Genomic DNA, 18,629 nt, shown 5'->3' with positions numbered 1-18,629 from the left:
GCTGATACACTATTGTGAGCTCATGCATTGTTTATTGTTTCATATGACTTTTTGTAATTAATTTTAATGTCTGTGCCCCTTTAAATTGCAATATGCTGTTAACCATCTTATTTTCATGGGTACTTTAGTTCTTACTTATAGCTGTTAACACAGTAATAGGTAACTGTCTAGCCTTCAACAATGAGAAAAACCCATACTGTATGGTAAACCACAGTGTATTTATGTAAAAATATTTTACACAATTTCTGTAGAGCCAAAGAGTTAAAAATTTAGTTAATACATGTACTCATATCAATATATATATTAGATATGTGATAAAATAAAAAAAATGATTGATTTCCCAAATTGTAAACCATGACAACTAGATATAAGTTGATTGATACTTGCATACTGAAAGTTCACATAATCATAAAATCGTAAAGTCAATTGACTTGATATCAAAAATGAAATACTATTAAACATGGTAATTTAAGGTAAAAATAGCAATATCATTTACGATAATTAATAAATGATACTAAAGTTAAATGACTCCTGGATAAGATATATGCTTAGATATCGACTGATACAAACATGAACTTAATAAGTTTGAAGAAAAAGTGACTTTATACATAAATTCTGATCCAAGTTATATATAAAGGTTATGAAAATAACTGATCTTAGATGTTGATTTTCATTGCTATTATATTAAATTAAAATTTATATAGATTTTAAGAAAAGTTCCCTTCTACCATTACTATATAAAACTTGATTGAATCTCAAACATTTTAATTGTCATCAATGATATAAAATTTAAAATCTATTTTTCATTAATATTGTTCAAAATCACGATATTTCCATATAAAGTCATTTAAGAATTTTTAGCACCAAAACATTAAAATCATTTTGGAAAAGATAGTTGAGTATGGTTACCTAGGTAACAGGCATGTCATGATGGGAATTCTGATCAATATAATGTTAATATTAGTGATACAATGGCAAATCAACGTAAAATTCTGATTTCGTCTGCAGTTCCGAGGCTGAGTCTTAGTGGTATGGATGTATACATATTTATCACTAGTCAGCATGGGGACTTTGGGGACATGATGCCATTGTCATGGTGTGTAGTTCCAATTCAATGTGGTAGGAGAGATGTGATTTCATAGTAAAGATATCCTCTATTGAATTTAGGTAAGCCTTTGTTAAAATAAATTGCAATAATGCTGGGTTACTAGAGTGTCTTTGTTTGCATACAAAAGATAATATTTTCAATATTTAAAAGATAAGACTTGAATTGCAAACCAAAATTATATAAATATTTTATTCATTTTATAGGTGTAATAAATTGATATTTTTCTGCATTTAAATTTTGAATGAGAATAATCTGGTTTTGTTGTAATTTATCTTTAATATTTGATTAAATTTAATTAAAACAAAAATATGGTTATTTATTTATACTTGAGATGAGGGAGAAAATCTTTGAAGAGAAAAAATAATAAGCTAATTCCTTTAATATTATAAATATTTATTTTGTCTGTAAAATGTGTTATGCAATTTATGTTGAAACAGTAAATTGTGTTCATATCCCATAGTGTCCTATATGTTATATAGACATTAAAAAAAAAGAAGCTTTTTGATGTTACTTACAGTTACTGAACATTTTTTAATGTTTTGAATTTTTGAAAACATTAATAGATCATTTAAATTACTTCGAATTATTTGATGTTTTATTTTTATGTATATTTCTTTGTGTGCAAAAGTTTTATTAAATTGACAAAATCTTCTTTACAATAAAAAAAAAAAATTATATCATGTTGTCGACCTCTTCACAATTGTAGGAAATTTATTTTTTATTTTCAAAATGACAAATCTTATTAACTTCCCATTCAGTGAATAATAACTTGTGTGACTTTAATTAAAGAAGCAAAAAATTTGCTCACAGTGAAAATCATTAATGTATTATTCATTAACTTCAAGATAAAGATGATACTGACATTTATTACGCTCTAAAAAATATCAATATTTATCTTTAGATTATTTCTTTTTAACAGAGGATCAGCAAATTAAATCTCAAGAAAACATCCAATAAAAATGTTAATAATTGCTTTGAACATTACACAATAAAAGGATGCTGTCATACACTATTTTTTTTAAAATAATTTCTGCTGATGCTTAATATCTGCTCAAATTCAAGACCAACTATGTTATTTCATGTTACGTTTAATTGTCAAATGTATTAGATTATATTTTATTTTGTATTTTTAAGATTTAATAAAAAATAAGGAATTGCTTAACATCAACTTCATTTAAGTTTTGGTGGATAGTTGTCTCATTAATCATACTACATCTCCTTATTTTATACATATGGAATTTGAAAAAAAGGATTATTTCTTATATGAAATCATACTTTCCTACAAGTATAGTCAAACTACTATTTAGACAAAAATGTTTTAAAAGTATGCTTTTCTTGCATAGACAAAAATAAAAAATAAAATCTCAGTTTTTTAGCATGTAACAAATTTTTTTAACTTTTTTCTCAGGCGATTATCACTTTGACAAAACTGTTGTTTATGAATAGATATATTATGCATGTAGTGAAAACAACTATTTTATTAAAATTTAGTGCACTTGTTGTTCATCAAACAACTAACTACAATTTTGAGTTTTTAGTTATATAGTATAATTATACAAGTATGGTCTTCATAAATAGTTAAAAATAGAAATGATAAAATCCTGACAAGGTTATTTTCCTGCTGGGCTGAAGTTTTGAAAATAACCTTTCCTCTTTTAAAATGATTTATATTAGGTATATTAGAATTAGAATATTATCTCACATTCAACCCAATATTTTTTTTATAAGAAAGTGTTATAAAGTTCCAGATGTATTTTACCTATTTTGGCCTTGGAAAATAGTTTTGTTTGTTCAACAATTTCAAAAGTACAGTGTTAATAACCAACTGTTTAACAAATCAAAAAACAACAGCAATTTTGTTTTCTTCTATTACAATTCCATTTGAAGATAAATTATTGTATTGTTTCCTATAGGGACCTGTTAGTGTCTACTACCTAAATTGATTAAATCTGTGTTTCCAGATCATACGACAACCCTACAATAAATTCTTTTCAAGGGTCTGTCACTCTGGGAACGTTTAGATACTGGTTTATGATTTGTTTCTTTGGTAGAAATACACTTTGACCACAGAGCTGTGCAGTCTATTGTATATTGTTGATTCAAACAAAGGATTTTGCTTGTCAATACATATTAAAGACTATTGTGTATTGCTCAGAAGACAGGACTGTCACTGTCAATACACATTACTTGGTTCAGTTGCTCTCTTCATACATTATTTAGAGTAATACAAAAAATCCCTGCTGTGAATTGTAAAAAAATGATTCCTGTTTTTTTGAATTCTTCATTGGATGCTTACCTTAGGGCTTTGCCTTGATTCATTATCATTTGATTTATTTCATTAAATATGAATAATTTATTACCCTTGTTCGCTATTATTTTAACCTGATTTCAGAAAAATTCAGTTTACAATTAATATTACAAAAGATCTATTTAAATGGCGAGCTAGCAATGAGACTCTCAATTCAGCAATCAATTTATGACTTGCAAAAAGCAAATGGTGAATTTCAATAGAAACTTTAATTTTCAAATTTTTTGAGCAATTTTTATATGGACAAAAGGGTTTCTTTACAAAATTCATAATTTGATAAAGAGTTTTAATTGTGGAAGAAATTTAGTATAATGTAAATATCCCTGACAATATTAGTTAATTGAAAATCTAGATCTTTAATTGCTATTAAAATAGAGGAAATGTTGACAAATGTGAAGTGAAATTATACTGGGAGATTATGCAAGCCATACCTTAAAATTGTATTAGAGATGGAAATTTGAGGCAAGATTTGTACATGTTTAAGAAAACTTGTACTTCTATCTTTCAATCAATTTTTTTTGTGAATTTTGTATCTTTCATTATACTATCATTCCACAGTATGACAATGTGACATGAATTTTAATTAACGTCTTTTACGAAGAAAATTTCCAGAAATTGATTATCTTGATTCAGGTTACTTAGATGTTTTTAATGAGGAGACTTGATCCAGTACGGCATTGAAAATTCATCATTGTATGACGGTAGGCGTAAAACCCCATCAGATGGATTAGGCTTGATAACGTGGAGAAGCTTAATGAAAATGAATGCATTTTTATTAGATTCTCTTAAGTCTGTGAGGAAAAGTCTATGATAATTGCAATTTATGGTTGAGAAAATTGTTGATTTTACAGAAAATAATGGGGAAATATTGTTTTTGGACAAAATACATAAGTTATCTGATTAACATCTTAATTTAAGAATTGATAAGACAATTTTAGAATGAATTTTCTCTGGTTTTATGTCTGACATCTAATAGACCAATGTTGCAGGATTATAAGTATCACTTAAATGTTCAGTGTTCAATATCTGATAAGTTTTCTGAATAGGTTCTCAAGAGTTCAGTTTGTACTTATATTAAACTTTTGATATTTATTATATTATATAAGTATTTAAAAATATTGTATTTGCAGCATTTATCATGCTCAAAATAGTACAGTTTTAAGAGTGTAAATGTTAATTTTCATATTCATGAAGTTGTGTCGGGGAAGAAGAACTTTCACCTTTATTTATTTTTGTTTTTAAAGAAAATTTATGTATGCTTTAGGTTTGTCTACAACGAGAAGAATTTATACCATTTTTTAGTTTTGTCTACGAAAAAGTACTTTCACTTATATTTTATAGGTGTGTCTAAATGAAGAAGTATTTCTAGACATTTTTCGTTTTGTATTTAAAGAAGTCCTATAACCTGTGTCTTTGAAGTACATTGAAATAAGTACCTATATATGGTGTGTAGAGAAACTTAGATTTTACCTTTATTTAGTCCCCATGGTGTGTCAATGAAGAAGTACTTTTACTTATCTTCATATAATCTAAGATGAAGAAGTACTTATACATTTATTAAGATGAGACTATGAATAAAACTTTGATCTATGATATTTATTGTATAGATATGAAGAAGTTCTTTTTACCTTTATTAATTTAGGTGTACTATAAGAAATATTGCTTTTATGCAATTGTATTATAAACTATCATAATTCAGGTTTGCCAATGAAGAAGTTCTTTTTCCTTTATTAATTTTTGTTGTACTTTAACAAATTTTGCTTTAATGCAATAACTATATTCCGAGCTTAGTCTACAAAGATATACTTTTTACCTATGTTGAAGAGTATCCTGGAAAGTACTCTTACCTATATATTTACCTGTAGGGGTTTCTATGTTACAAAATTAAGTTCTCTCAAAATTACCTGAAATGGAAAAAAATCAACAGACTGATCTAATGATGTATTCTAATATGAAATTATGCACCTTACAATATGAATATATAACAGAGTACAATTTCAATTTTTGTTGTGATAAATATTTTATCAACCTTTGATGTGAATAGAACTATATATACAGCACCTAATTACGTTTAAAAAAATATCCATCTTTTAAACCAAATTCTGTCTTTATTTTAAAACCAATAAGTCAACAATTAGATTTGTTATAAAAATAAACGTTTGATAGTTATATAAGGAATGGTAATTTAAACATGGTAGCACATTAACCTTTTTCCAAGTTAAAAATCGCTGATGTTAGCAGGATGACTCACTGCCTTATAATTACAACAGAAGTAATACAATCAATGGCTCAACATGCCAGAAACTGAAGCTTTATATAATCTTGTGTGATTCAGATCAGCTGCTTTCCATGCCTCACAATCCAATTGTTTATCTTCTATAATTCACTTGAAGTCGTGTCTGCATGCATATATACATAAACTTTACCTAGATTCCAGCCAAAGGTAATAAAGTAGTATATTGCAACTGAAAATTAAACAACTGAAATATCAATATGTTAATGTAGTAGTATTTTCTACATAATTTGATATAATACACCACACATAACTTGATTTATATACCACACATAACTTGATTAATAAACCACAACTTGATTAATAAACCACACATAACTTGATTTATATACCACACATAACTTGATTAATATACCACACATAACTTGATTTATATTCTACACATTAACTTGAATATACAACGTACATAACTTGTTATATACACCATACTAAACTTGTTAAATGCCCCATACATATCTTGATTTATACACCATACATAACTTGATTCATACACCATACATAACTTGAACATACACCATAAATAACTTGAATATACACCATACATAACTTGAACATACACCATACATAACTTGAATATACACCAAACATAACTTGAATATACACCATACATAACTTGAATATATATGCCATACATAACTTGAACATACACAATACATAACTTGAATATACATCATACATAACTTGAATATATATGCCATACCTAACTTGAACATACACCATACATAACTTGAATATAAGCCATACATAACTTGAACATACATCATACACAACAAATTTATGCACCATACATAAATATGTATGATAACTTTTAAATTTGCAGTAATTTTTGGGCCAAATAAGGGCCTTATTGCCCCTACTCCTTTATGCACCTTACATAACTTTTATTTATACACCATACATAACTTTTATTTATACACCATATATAACTTGAATATATGCCATACATAACTTGAATATACACCATACATAACTTACATAACTTGAACATACACCATACATAACTTTTATTTATACACCATATATACATAACTGATTTATACACCATACATAACTTGAATATACACCATACATTATAAACTTGATTTATGCACCATTCATAACTTGAATACGCACAATACATAACTTGATAAAGACATACATAACTTGAATACTCACCATACATAACTTGATAAAGATATGCATAACTTGAATACTCACCATACATAACTTGATAAAGACATACATTACTTGAATATGGACAATACATAACTTGATAAAGACATACATAACTTGAATACTCACCATACATAGCTTGATAAAGACATACATAACTTGAATATATAGATCAGTAGAATACTTAAGGTCTTTTCTAATAGAAAGATTCATGCAGATTATGTTGTCTATTTCCATAAATGGAGGTGTCCCTATTGGAAAAAAACCTTTATGTGGAGAAAAAAAAATTAGTCAGAAATCTTTCAAACTTTGATTTTGATGTTATTTTGCCACTGAGTAGATAAACTCATCATAGATAAGCCAGACGTGCATTTCATCCACAAAAGACTCCATCAGTGCCATTTGAATAAAAAAAAAATTAAAAGGGACAAATAAAGTACAAAGTATCTAAAGTGATTGAAACCTGTTCTACAATCTGATCAAATGATATGAGCATCTTGTAGAAACCATCTCATTACTGTGCAGAACTACAACCATTTTCTATAACCAAATCAGCATGATTTTTCTTGTTGATTCCTTTCTCAGCCCAATGGCAGTAATTTTCAGTCGAGAATTTCCAATATCTGTTCATTTACTTATTTAATGAAGTAAAGAAAATGTCATTTTCTGTTTGTAATTTGGTAAAGTATCGGGTTTGACTTGTTTTTTGATGACAGGAAGGTTTAGCTTAGGGTGAATTACAACAAATCGTAGAATGACTGAACTGTAAGTTTAGACTTTAAAGGAGAAAAGTGTTTTTATTTAACCTAATGTCTTAAGGGCACATTTATTAAAACGTTTTACAATATAATTTACATGTAATCTTTGTCAGCTGCAGGTTTGAATTTAAATGGTGCGATTATTAAAAAGTTGTTTGAGAAAAAAGCCCATACAATTGATTATTGGCTTCAGTGGAGGAAAGTTTAGGGTAAATAATAGTAACGTAATAATATTTAAAAATCTGTCCATTTTCCAAGCCGTTCATATCATGAATAGGGAAATTATTGTTTTGAAATGATAAATATTAATAAAATTTCACTTTATGCAGAAAAGGGTATATATTAGAAATTAAAAGACGAATGAAAATTGTGATATCATCTCTAGTTTCAAAATTTTAAAAGCAGAAAATGTCTTATTTAGCTTCTAATTGATCAGTAACATTTCAGTTGAAAATCTTCCCATGTAAAAACTTAATTGTATCTTGCAACAAGAACTACCATTTGATATTAAATTTTCACTGGTAATGTCTTCTCAGGAAAGAAAATAATGTTTTGTAAAACCCAGTTCTGACCTTTCTGATATAAACATTCTACATCAGGGAGCAATGAATCATTCAGATTTACTGCAATAAATCTTACCGAGTTAGGAGATGTTTTAACTTAGATCAATGGGAGACATATAGTAAGTTGTTTATATCAATGCATATGAATTCATAGCTAGTCCTAACTGTAAGACAATAGGATTTTCATATTCAGTAAATCAAGTTATTTAAGCTAAAACTTGGTTGTGGTAGAGAAAATTTTGTGTGTAGTGTATTTAATTCTGTATTCTTCTGGGAACCTTTTGGTTTGATTAACAGACAAGTTCCATGATGCCAGTGTAAAATTCTGGAGTTTTATTTCATTAGCGTATTTTATGTTTTTTGGTGTTAAGCTATTCCGAGTAAAGAAAGGGGAGTGTATTCTTGATTTAAATTTTCAAACTATTTATAGTTCGTTTCAATGTGCCCTTCTCGTGTTTTACATGTTGCAGAATTTGAGGCATAAGGATCATCTAACCTAATGTCATGGCTTAGTTTTGAAAGTTTATTCTTTTCTTTCTCTCAAATATTTATTATAAGCAGAAGGCCTAGTATATATCTGGTGTATGCAATTATATTAAGGTTAACATGTTTTGCAAGGTTTATTTGACTTTGACAACATTTTCATGGATCATTGATATTGTTAAGTTTATGTCATACCATATTCTAACCATGTTTACTTTCTTTTACACTTATTATTTTTTGTAATTTCAGAACCAGGATGAGTTGAATGTAAAAGATGATCGCTATTTTGTCCTCACCTTCGTCTTATGTGGATGTATTGCTGGCATACTATTGGCTGTTGTCGTCATTTACCTGATCCGACGTCACTCTCGTTCAAAAGAAAAGTTAGCCCAGCTTGCAACTGTATCTGAAGGGACAGAAGCTTCAAAGGACTATCAGGTAAAATTGGAATCATACAGATAACTTTAAGTATAGCCTGAAGCTTTTCAGCGTGTACTATACATTATGCTACTTTATGATAAGAAAATAATTTAGCCATTTGTTTTTCTTTTGTCATTCTTACTAAAAAAAATGCATTGCATAAAGTATATAGATTTAGAAGTGAAGTGAATTGTAGTTTATGCTTGGTGGAGGGAAGAAAGTTAAGTTTGTCTATATTTCACTATACCAAATTAAGATTACCAAGTGGTGCATAATGAAGCAAGTTAACTAGATATTTGTGACGGTAAAATCAATATATATGTCTGCAAAACTCAAATACAGAAAACTTTTAATTGGGTTTCAAATAAGTTTTTTCCCCCTCAAAATGTGAACAACTTTGTGATATACCATTAAAGTCATAGAAAAAACATAACATATGAACAGTTTCTTTATAAAACATTGACCTGACTTTTAACACTTTATAAAAAAAAATAATTGAGGAAAAAACTGATAGTAAGTACTTTACAATGTTCATTATTGGAGTATTCAGTATGCAGTTTTATCCAAGTTTTCCATCTACCACGAAGTAGATTAAAATTTATTTTCTGTTTGCTGGCCTGAACTATAACAGTCCATCTTAAAACAGTAAGTTGCTGACTTTAAGATATTGACACCCCAACCTTCCAAGAAACTTTTTAATATGAAAAAATTGATTGTCTATGAGATAAACATTTTAAAGTTCATTTGTTGCAGTCATTCTGCAAGTACTTAAAGTACATGTAGCACATAATTGTATTGAAGTCATCATTGCTATTAAATAATATCACAAACAATATTAACATGTAAATGGTTGTACCTAAGTTAGCTTGCTGGTCATGTACTAGATACAAACATATGCAATACAATGGCCTAATGATTTTTCAGTAGATATGTGTAGAATTATTACATCATTGCCATTTTATGTATTGGTAGCGGAACTTGTCCATCATGTGTGAGTCCCAAGAGACAAAGTAATTATCAGTTAATGTGATTTTGCTGTCACGGCCAGATTCTTAAGAAAGTAATTGCTTGGCTTATTCAATAACAGGCTTAGTCTCCTAATTGATTTGCATTGGTAAGATGCATTCTCACCCTGACAAGAAAGTGAAAAGAATGAAATGTTATTGACCTTTATGATGGAATCATAAAATCTTTAACTTGGTGTAGTAAAAAAGGTTTCAAATGGCTTGTAGACAAGGGTTGAGTATTGATGGAAAGGCAAATATTCATGGTGTTTTTGAAACAATTTTATGCTACTGAGGCAAGATCTCCTGGAATTGTATTCATTGCTTTTTAGTGGTGAAGTTTGCTTAAAACCACTGAAATTTTTTTGCACATTTGATAGTCAGACGAATAAATTATTTCTGATTTATTATGATAGAATGTTTTTGTATTACATGAAGGTAAATTGCTTGGATGTTTTTTTAATGTCACCAGAATTTGATTACGGTATTTAATTAGCACCTTCAGATAACAGAAATGTTAGTTTTTAAGATATAAACGCAACTGTTGCTTAAATTGATAAATTCTACCTGTTATATTGTTTGATCCATGTAATGTAGTCTATTTTTGTTTTGAAACTGGAAGAAATTGTAAAATAAATATTGCTTTTTAATTGTGTTTGAGGCATTAACCTTTCATGCATGCATTTTCTACATGAATAAATAGAAAAATTTAGCTTTAAATGTGCAAAATGATTAACAGAAAAATCTATTCTCCTATGTTTTGTGAAATGAAAAATTTATCAGGTTTAGTTATTCTGCATGTTTGATTCAATACATGCATTTCCAATTCAAAGTTTTAGATTTATCAGTAATAATAGAGTGAATCGGATCTGAGGCGTACAAAATGAATTTGTTTCCGTTAACTTATTGATTGGGCTTTAGCATATTTAGTGCTGTTTGTCATTGACAATCCGATGAACCAGAAATGTAGTGTTATTTGCATCAGTCCTAGGTTTACGGAAGTGATGTAGCAATTGGAAGGTTGGTTTCCGTTCATTCTCCATTGATCTGTCTATATAATCATATCACAGTTGATCATATCTTTTGTTTGCAGCTTTAGTTCGTTTTTTTTAACGGCTGATTAATCTAAAATAAGCTTCATTGTTTTTATGATAGAATTCAACTTGTAATTTCGCAATTCACATAAAATGTCTTTAATCTGTTAACAGACTACACCAGGACGGTATAATTTAGTAATTTGGTTTTACTTTATATTAATGCTTCATATGTGTCTAATTTACATTTTGACTTGCTATAGTATTCATCTATTATCTCTAAATCAGTTCCATGCTATAAAAAAATCCACCTACAGATATCTGTAGACAGTTAATCATTGACAGTATTATCCATAATCAAATGGTGGCCATCTTTTGTAGGACCTATGCCGCCAGCGTATGCAGAGTAAGTCATCAGAGAAGCCTGAGCCACTCCATGCAGCCTCCAGAATCGGCAGTGTGTCAGAGACCCAGGTCAGAAGTCCATCAAGTCGAAGTAGTACATCATCCTGGTAGGTTTTACAGATTTAATTTTATCCAATCAAACTATCTTTTAGTCTATACATTTGTCTTAGTGGTTGCTTTTACTCTATACATTTGTACTTAGAACCTCTGTAAATCCTATCAATTGCATACCCTTTTAGTGATACCAGAAGGTATAAAGAGTTCATCTGTTCATTTATTTGTTTATTCTTCATTTGAAGTATTTTCTTTATTCCATAACTGACTGGAAAGATCGAACCGTCTTTATTATTTCTGTAGTGTGTGTAATTGTACATGAATTTGTGATAAGGCCTTATTAGGGATGGCGTATAAGAGACCATGCATGGGATTGACCATAGTAACTGTCTGATCTTAATGATATAAAAATAAAGAGATGTGGTATGGTTGCCAATTTCAGGTCTGCACTTCATTTTGTTTCTGTTTTTAGGCATCTTTTAGATTAAAGTAGATTCTAAATTATCTAGAGGTACCGCCATTCTGTGTTAAATGAAAAATCTTCAGTCCACTTTTTAGAATCTGTTGATTAAATTAGTCAAATATATAACTGCATTGTATAATGAAGTTGTGTTCTTCTCCATTTGTGTTTCTATGTTCCTAATGGCCATAGTTTCCTGTCTTGTGTTGCAATTCGAACAACCAAGAAGACATTTGAGATCATTTGAAATTAATTTATAAAATTTTCATTGCTTGATAACCTTTTAGATATTTTCTAAATGTTCTTTAATAGAAATATTCTGAGTTCAACATTTTGTGAATTGCTTCAATCTGACATGTTTAAATTAAAATACAGTTATATTAAACTAAAGAGTTACCTCTCTTTTTTTCTTTTTTTTTTTTTATCTTGGAAAACCTGAACATTATTTATTATCAATTATATTATTACAACATTAATATGATTTTGTAATGCTTCACATTTAAGGCAAAGAAAAGCCTGAGCACTTATCCTTCATGTTAACGAGTGAAAAGCAAATATCAAAATAAGGAGAAGTTGTATAATTGCTAATGAGACAACTTTCCATCAGCTATAGGTTAACCGTTACATACAGCCTCCAACAACGATCATAATCAAAACTGTAAAAAACTGTCATGACAAATGTAAAAGAATTCAAACAAGAAAATTAACATCCTGATTTAGGTTAATAAAAATAGCCAAATATGATACACAGCATAAAAAAGTACTATAGTTAAATGTGTTGCCAAACAACTTTACCAGTATCTTCTCAGCACTGAATCTTTAAGTGTAAAAACAAGTTTTAACATGTATGACCATTTTGAATTCCATTTTCTGTTTAATCTTGATAACAGTGCCTCAGAGAATTCCTTATTGATATTTTTTCTCTATTTTTTGTAATAAGACAATTTCTCTGTTGTTTTAAATGCTCCATCAAGCATTAAATTGAGAAATTATGTCTAAAAACAGTTTAATATTGCCTGGCACATTACTCAACAGATTCTTTGTGATGTTGTAAAAAGTCGAGTGTTTCTTCTAAAATAACAATTTGTATTGTCATCATTGATGGATGGTTATTGAGGAATTATTGATTTTTATACTTTATTGCTGATATTCCATATTGAAAGGAAATTTAAATTTGATTTTTTTTCTTGAAAAGATTGTTATATCTATTGAACAAAGGATACTACTTAGTATGTTCAGTTCTTTTGTTATTTACATATTAAATGAAAGTATGAATTGTGAAGTTTTTTTAGTTATAATGAAGAAATGATTGATTGATTTTTGTTTGTTTAATGTCCATCGGAATTAAGAAAAGTAGAAAGAAGATTTATTTTGAATTTAGCATAATTAATTCTTTCTCATGCTAGAATTAAAAAAAAGAGTTTTTTTTTTGTATCTAAGTCTGACTAAAAAAAAGGAACTATTAAAATCTGGAATAATGTTAAATTCAGGAGAATTGATCAGAAATGTATGATGAAAACTAATCAATCTAAAGTGCCATGGCTAAGGTTAAATAACCCCGCTTAGCCATGCAACTCTCCAAATTGGGTTAGATTTAGCATAGATTTCTATTTCTTTTTCCAGAATTCATAATTATTCCAAATTCAAATAATTCCTTGTTTATATGTTACATGGAATAAAAGCAATTGTTTTATGTAAAGAAAACAATAATTGTCCCAACTCTTTTTGTTAAATTTAAATAAGGGTCAACATAAATTTAATCCAGAATATGGGTAATAGCTCTAGAGTTCACAGAAAGGTCAGTGACCTTTTCACCCTTTTGTTCTGTTGGGTGATCTTTTGTTAGTTTATAGAGTGGATTAATTTTTGATTCTGTGTATCCATTTAATTGTACCCTGTGAAAGATTAAGTCTATTTTCTTTAAAGGCCTTTCAAAATTAATATTCTGTTAAAGAGACAGCTTACCAGTAAAAATCCATTTTAAATTAGAAGAACATCAAACTTATTTGTTTTAATTTTTGAATCTTTGTTTTTTACTTATATATAATTTTTTAAAAGCAAATCTACAGTATTTTTACGTTCTGATAAAGAAAAGCAAATTTTCCTAACGAAATATAATTATAAATTATTGTATAAAATGTCTCCATACTGAATTAGGGATAAGGATAATGTTAGTTGAACTCATAAAGTGAGTTATGGCGCGGGACGTTTGCGCTTTTTATTTTGGACACTTGCTCTTCAAATCATAGGACAATTGCGCTTTTAAAAAAAAGGATATTTCCCCTTTTTACATAGGACATTTGCGCTTTATTATTATGACTACCCTCCCCTTTTTTCAGGGCTAAGAACCAGCAGGTTTGACCTTGAAGAGTTAAAGTCATATTGTTCTTTATAATTAAAAGTTAAAAAAGATTAGTTACATAGTACATTGATATATGTTTTAAAGTTATTTATATACAATTAAAAGTAAACATTATAAAAACATAAAAATATGTCAAGTCATCACATGTCAATTTAGCTTGATAACGGAAGCCCATTGAGTGAAAAAATTTAGCTATTGTTATCTGTTCAGACTGGTATTTCTCCCAGATTTCAAATAAACAGTCAAGTTTCTCTTTCTCAATTCTTGACTGGGGTGCTGTTCATCAATATAACGAATCTTAATGTAATTCACCGACTGATGGTCAATGATACTCTTCAAAAAGATAAAAAAAAATATATATAGCAGGATGAGTCGAGTACAACTGTTCATTATAGTGGGCGTGGAAGGATTCAGGACCATTTGTTGTACTTATAACAAATATAAGTTAAATTTATTAACGTAATGATTACTTCTCATTCAAATTAAAGGTAGACGACTATAGGTAAAAAGCGCAAATATCTGGTCAAATTAATACAGGTGAATCAAAATTTAAAGCGCAAATGTCCTATTGTTTACAGGTAAAAAGAAGTGGGCGATATCTTTCTGCGCCACAACTTAATTGCGCCAATACTTCTTTTGCGCCACCTAATTTTCAAAACTATAGGTATCATTTGCACCAATAAAGTAATCATCCTCATAAAATTATCCCGCTTTCTGGCTCGTTACACAATACAAAGTCATCATCTTTGTTTGTAACAACACCAATATCATCCAATATTCTGTGAAATTCTGCTTGACTTTTAGGTTGAGCCCGATGCAGTTTTATTCTCTCCATATACATTGACTGACGCACATATCTTAAATCTTTCTTTTCTAAATTTTCTTCTTCAATTTTGAAGAGCTCTGAATTTTTTTATTTTAGAAGGTCGCTCTGGCAACATATCAGTTGCTTTTCTTTTGCATGCAGTTCTCAAAATTTGACGTTCTTGTTTCTGGACTTTTGTTTCATGACATATAATCTAATTCTCCATTCGAAATAATTGTACACGATTCATCTGTGAATAACCTAGCACAACACGACTTAACTGTACATCTCCACCTTATTTCTCCAGTTTTCCTTAACTGTTACATCTCCACCTTATTTCTCCAGTTTTCTGTACAAATGCCTGACGGAATTTTGTGTTCTTCAACAATGATGACCGGTTTTTCCTCTATCAGACTCTATTTTCTTGAATGGTATATCAGACACTCTTGACTCGTGAAAAATTATCTGTTACTAAACAATTTATTTTTTGGTGAGTTTTCTTAAATTTGATGAGTGTTCAATTAAATCTTTAGTGGAAATTTTAATAATAGTACATGTATGCTATAGGTAAAACATGTGCAGGTATGATATAAGTAAAAAATATTTACAGGTAAATGTGGCGCAATTTCATTTCATTTATTGGCGCAATTTATACCATCAAAATAAAAGAGAGTGGCGCAATTAATACCTTTTCAAAACTGCCATTGGCGCAAATTGATTCTGCCCAAAGAAGCAAACGTCCTGTGCCCACGACTTCTACACTGCAATCACCATATCCATTCATCCATTATGTATCTATAAATAAGAAGATGAGGTATGTGTGCCAATGAGAAAAATCTCCATCCATCTGAATAGATATAGGAAGATGTGGTGTGAGTGCCAATGAGACAACTCTCCATACAAATAACAATTTAAAAAGTAAACCATTATAGGTTAAAGTACGGCCTTCAACACGGAGCCTTAGCTCACACCGAACAACAAGCTATAAAGGGCCCCAAAATTACTAGTGTAAAACCATTCAAACGTGACCACCTAATTTTTTTTTATATTTATATTTGGGCTGGAGTTTTATAATGTTAAGGTGAACTATTCAAGTAATTTTCACATATAACCTGCAGAATTTCCTGTTTGACAATACTTTGAACATTTATTTTACCCACTTAATGTGCAATTTTTAGAAACATATTACTCAGATTGTAAATTAATGAAGGATTTGATATATGGTTATGTTGAGTTTTATTGTATTACTGATAATCAGGCATGCTTAGGTAGTCACTTCCTATTCCATTATATCTTGAATTTTTATACTGCCCACATAACATGAGAATTTTTTATCAATGTTTTATAAGGAGTCAAAGAACACGGAACAACATAGCATGCAACATCTTTCTATTTCTTTATGATGGGGAAGTGGGAACACGACTGCTCTTCCTTGAACAAATTGAAAGAAAAAAAGATGTATTAAAACAGAGCATTATCAACAATCTAATATTACTGCTGTACATTAATGTCTTTCAAAATTGTTTTCAATAATTGCAGAAAAGTTTATTACCACAATACGCTTATACAGTTCATTAGTTTGGCCCAAAATTCAATTTTCTTCAAATTATAAAGCTTTAATGAAATTTGTGATATTAATGTCAAAAACAAGGATATTAGTTCTAAGAATATGTTTGTGAAAAGCAACATTTTATTGTTTTCTTGGGAAATGCCTTGCCATTAAACATAATCCTTCTCATTGTAGAAAATGTGAGCTGGTTTCATTTCTTTCCTGGGAATTAAGATTACAACCTGAAACTATTGTAAATCTATATGATTCACCAAATTTAGATTATTTATGCTTCCTGTTTTGAAATATTTCACCAAGTTTTTATGATACTTTAATGTTTAGAATACTTTTTTGATAAAACCACACAAATATTGTCTTAAAGCATATACTCAGTCAGTGTTACAGTGAAGTACATTTTAATCAAGATAATAGATAAAATAGAAAAAAGGCTGATTTTTTGTTTGTTTTTGAGTAAATAAAAACAACATTTTAACAGATAAATTGCATCATACCTCTTTAAATTACTTGCAACCGTGCTTTAATTTTTTCTAAATAACTTTTTTTTTAGAATAGGACATTTATTGCATCATACCTCTTTAAATTACTTGCAACAGTGCTTTCATTTTTTCTAAATAACTTTTTTTTTAGAATAGGACATATTTCAAAACTCGACTTGTGAAATACAAGTTTATATTTTGATTGAAATGAATACCAGAATTTTAATAGTTTGGTGATTTGACTTAAGGCTAATTATGGATGTCAGGTATATTTTATCTATTTGTAATGAAATAATTCTAAAGCAACAGCTGAAATTGACAAGGAATTTTATGATTTTGACATCACTATAAAAGCAGCATGTGTGAACTAGAAATTGTAATGTAAATTATTGACAAACTTTTGAATGGAATATAAATACAGTCATCAAAATTTTATAGTAAATAATCAATCGGTGATACAATATTGCTATTCATGGTTGACTGAAAATTGTGGAGTTTAATATTACCTTCTAAAGTTCAGATAAATTCTTTGTGATTACATGTGATTTAATGTAATAATTACCTTGATTGGTAAACCATGTAAAGTTGTTTACTTTTTACCTGGTGCTTTATCGTAAAATTATGCAAATTAGCAAAGATGTGAAACAGTTGAAAATGACAGAGATAAGATACAGAATTTTGTACAAAAGTTGAACTTTTTATGTTCAGTAGATTTTATGGACTAAAATGAAACCGAGTTCTTGGGATTTAATTTACATTGAAACTAGATATGATTGAATTGTCTTTCTTGAAGGATGTGTAAGAAGTAGATTAGTCTGATGGAAGTACAGAAGCTTCTTTAAACTTGTTATTTGATGATAACTTCACTTTGGCATTATGCATCTTATTCCAAAGTGTGTTATATTAACGTAATTTGATTGCAACATGCATCGATCTAAGAGTGTGGGATCTTCTTTCTGGTCAGACAATTGTGACAGTTATTTGAACACATTTACGCATATAAAACGATGGTCAGTAGATTATACAAATGTTCAGCCATGTTGTTCTACTGAAAAACTTGTGTTTAATCATTATAGGAGTGAGGAACCAGTCACCTCTAACATGGACATCTCTACAGGACACATTGTTCTGGTAAGTTAAGAGTAGAAAATGGGAGATAACTCTCTTCTAACAATTAGAATGTACAAATTCACATAATCTACATCTTAACACATTAGACCTCAACCAAACTGAATTCATATTGCAAAACAAAAATGAGCTAGAATTTGTGTTCACCACCATATATATTCCATTAATTTTGATAATGAACAGTTAAGGATTCATACAGAACATGAAAGATTAAGGGAAAAAAAATAATTTTATTTCTATGAATGA

The 18,629-nt window shown here is 28.9% G+C and overlaps 1 protein-coding gene across 1 annotated transcript in view; it reads left to right on the top strand.

Moving 5' to 3' along the window:
• The window catches only part of LOC143064360 (receptor-type tyrosine-protein phosphatase N2-like), a 141,065-nt gene that overhangs the window by 103,242 nt on the left and 19,194 nt on the right, over positions 1–18,629 (top strand). Inside the window, exons 11-13 of the mRNA XM_076237128.1 lie at positions 8,915–9,103; positions 11,505–11,635; positions 18,332–18,386. Coding sequence (XP_076093243.1) covers positions 8,915–9,103; positions 11,505–11,635; positions 18,332–18,386 — 375 coding nt within the window. The remainder of the gene's footprint in view (positions 1–8,914; positions 9,104–11,504; positions 11,636–18,331; positions 18,387–18,629) is intronic.

The sequence above is a fragment of the Mytilus galloprovincialis genome, chromosome 2 (assembly GCF_965363235.1).
Source record: "Mytilus galloprovincialis chromosome 2, xbMytGall1.hap1.1, whole genome shotgun sequence".
Lineage (NCBI taxonomy): Eukaryota > Metazoa > Mollusca > Bivalvia > Mytilida > Mytilidae > Mytilus > Mytilus galloprovincialis.
The sequence above is the reverse complement of the archived record's forward strand: the minus strand, read 5'-3'. Positions and strand labels throughout refer to the sequence as shown.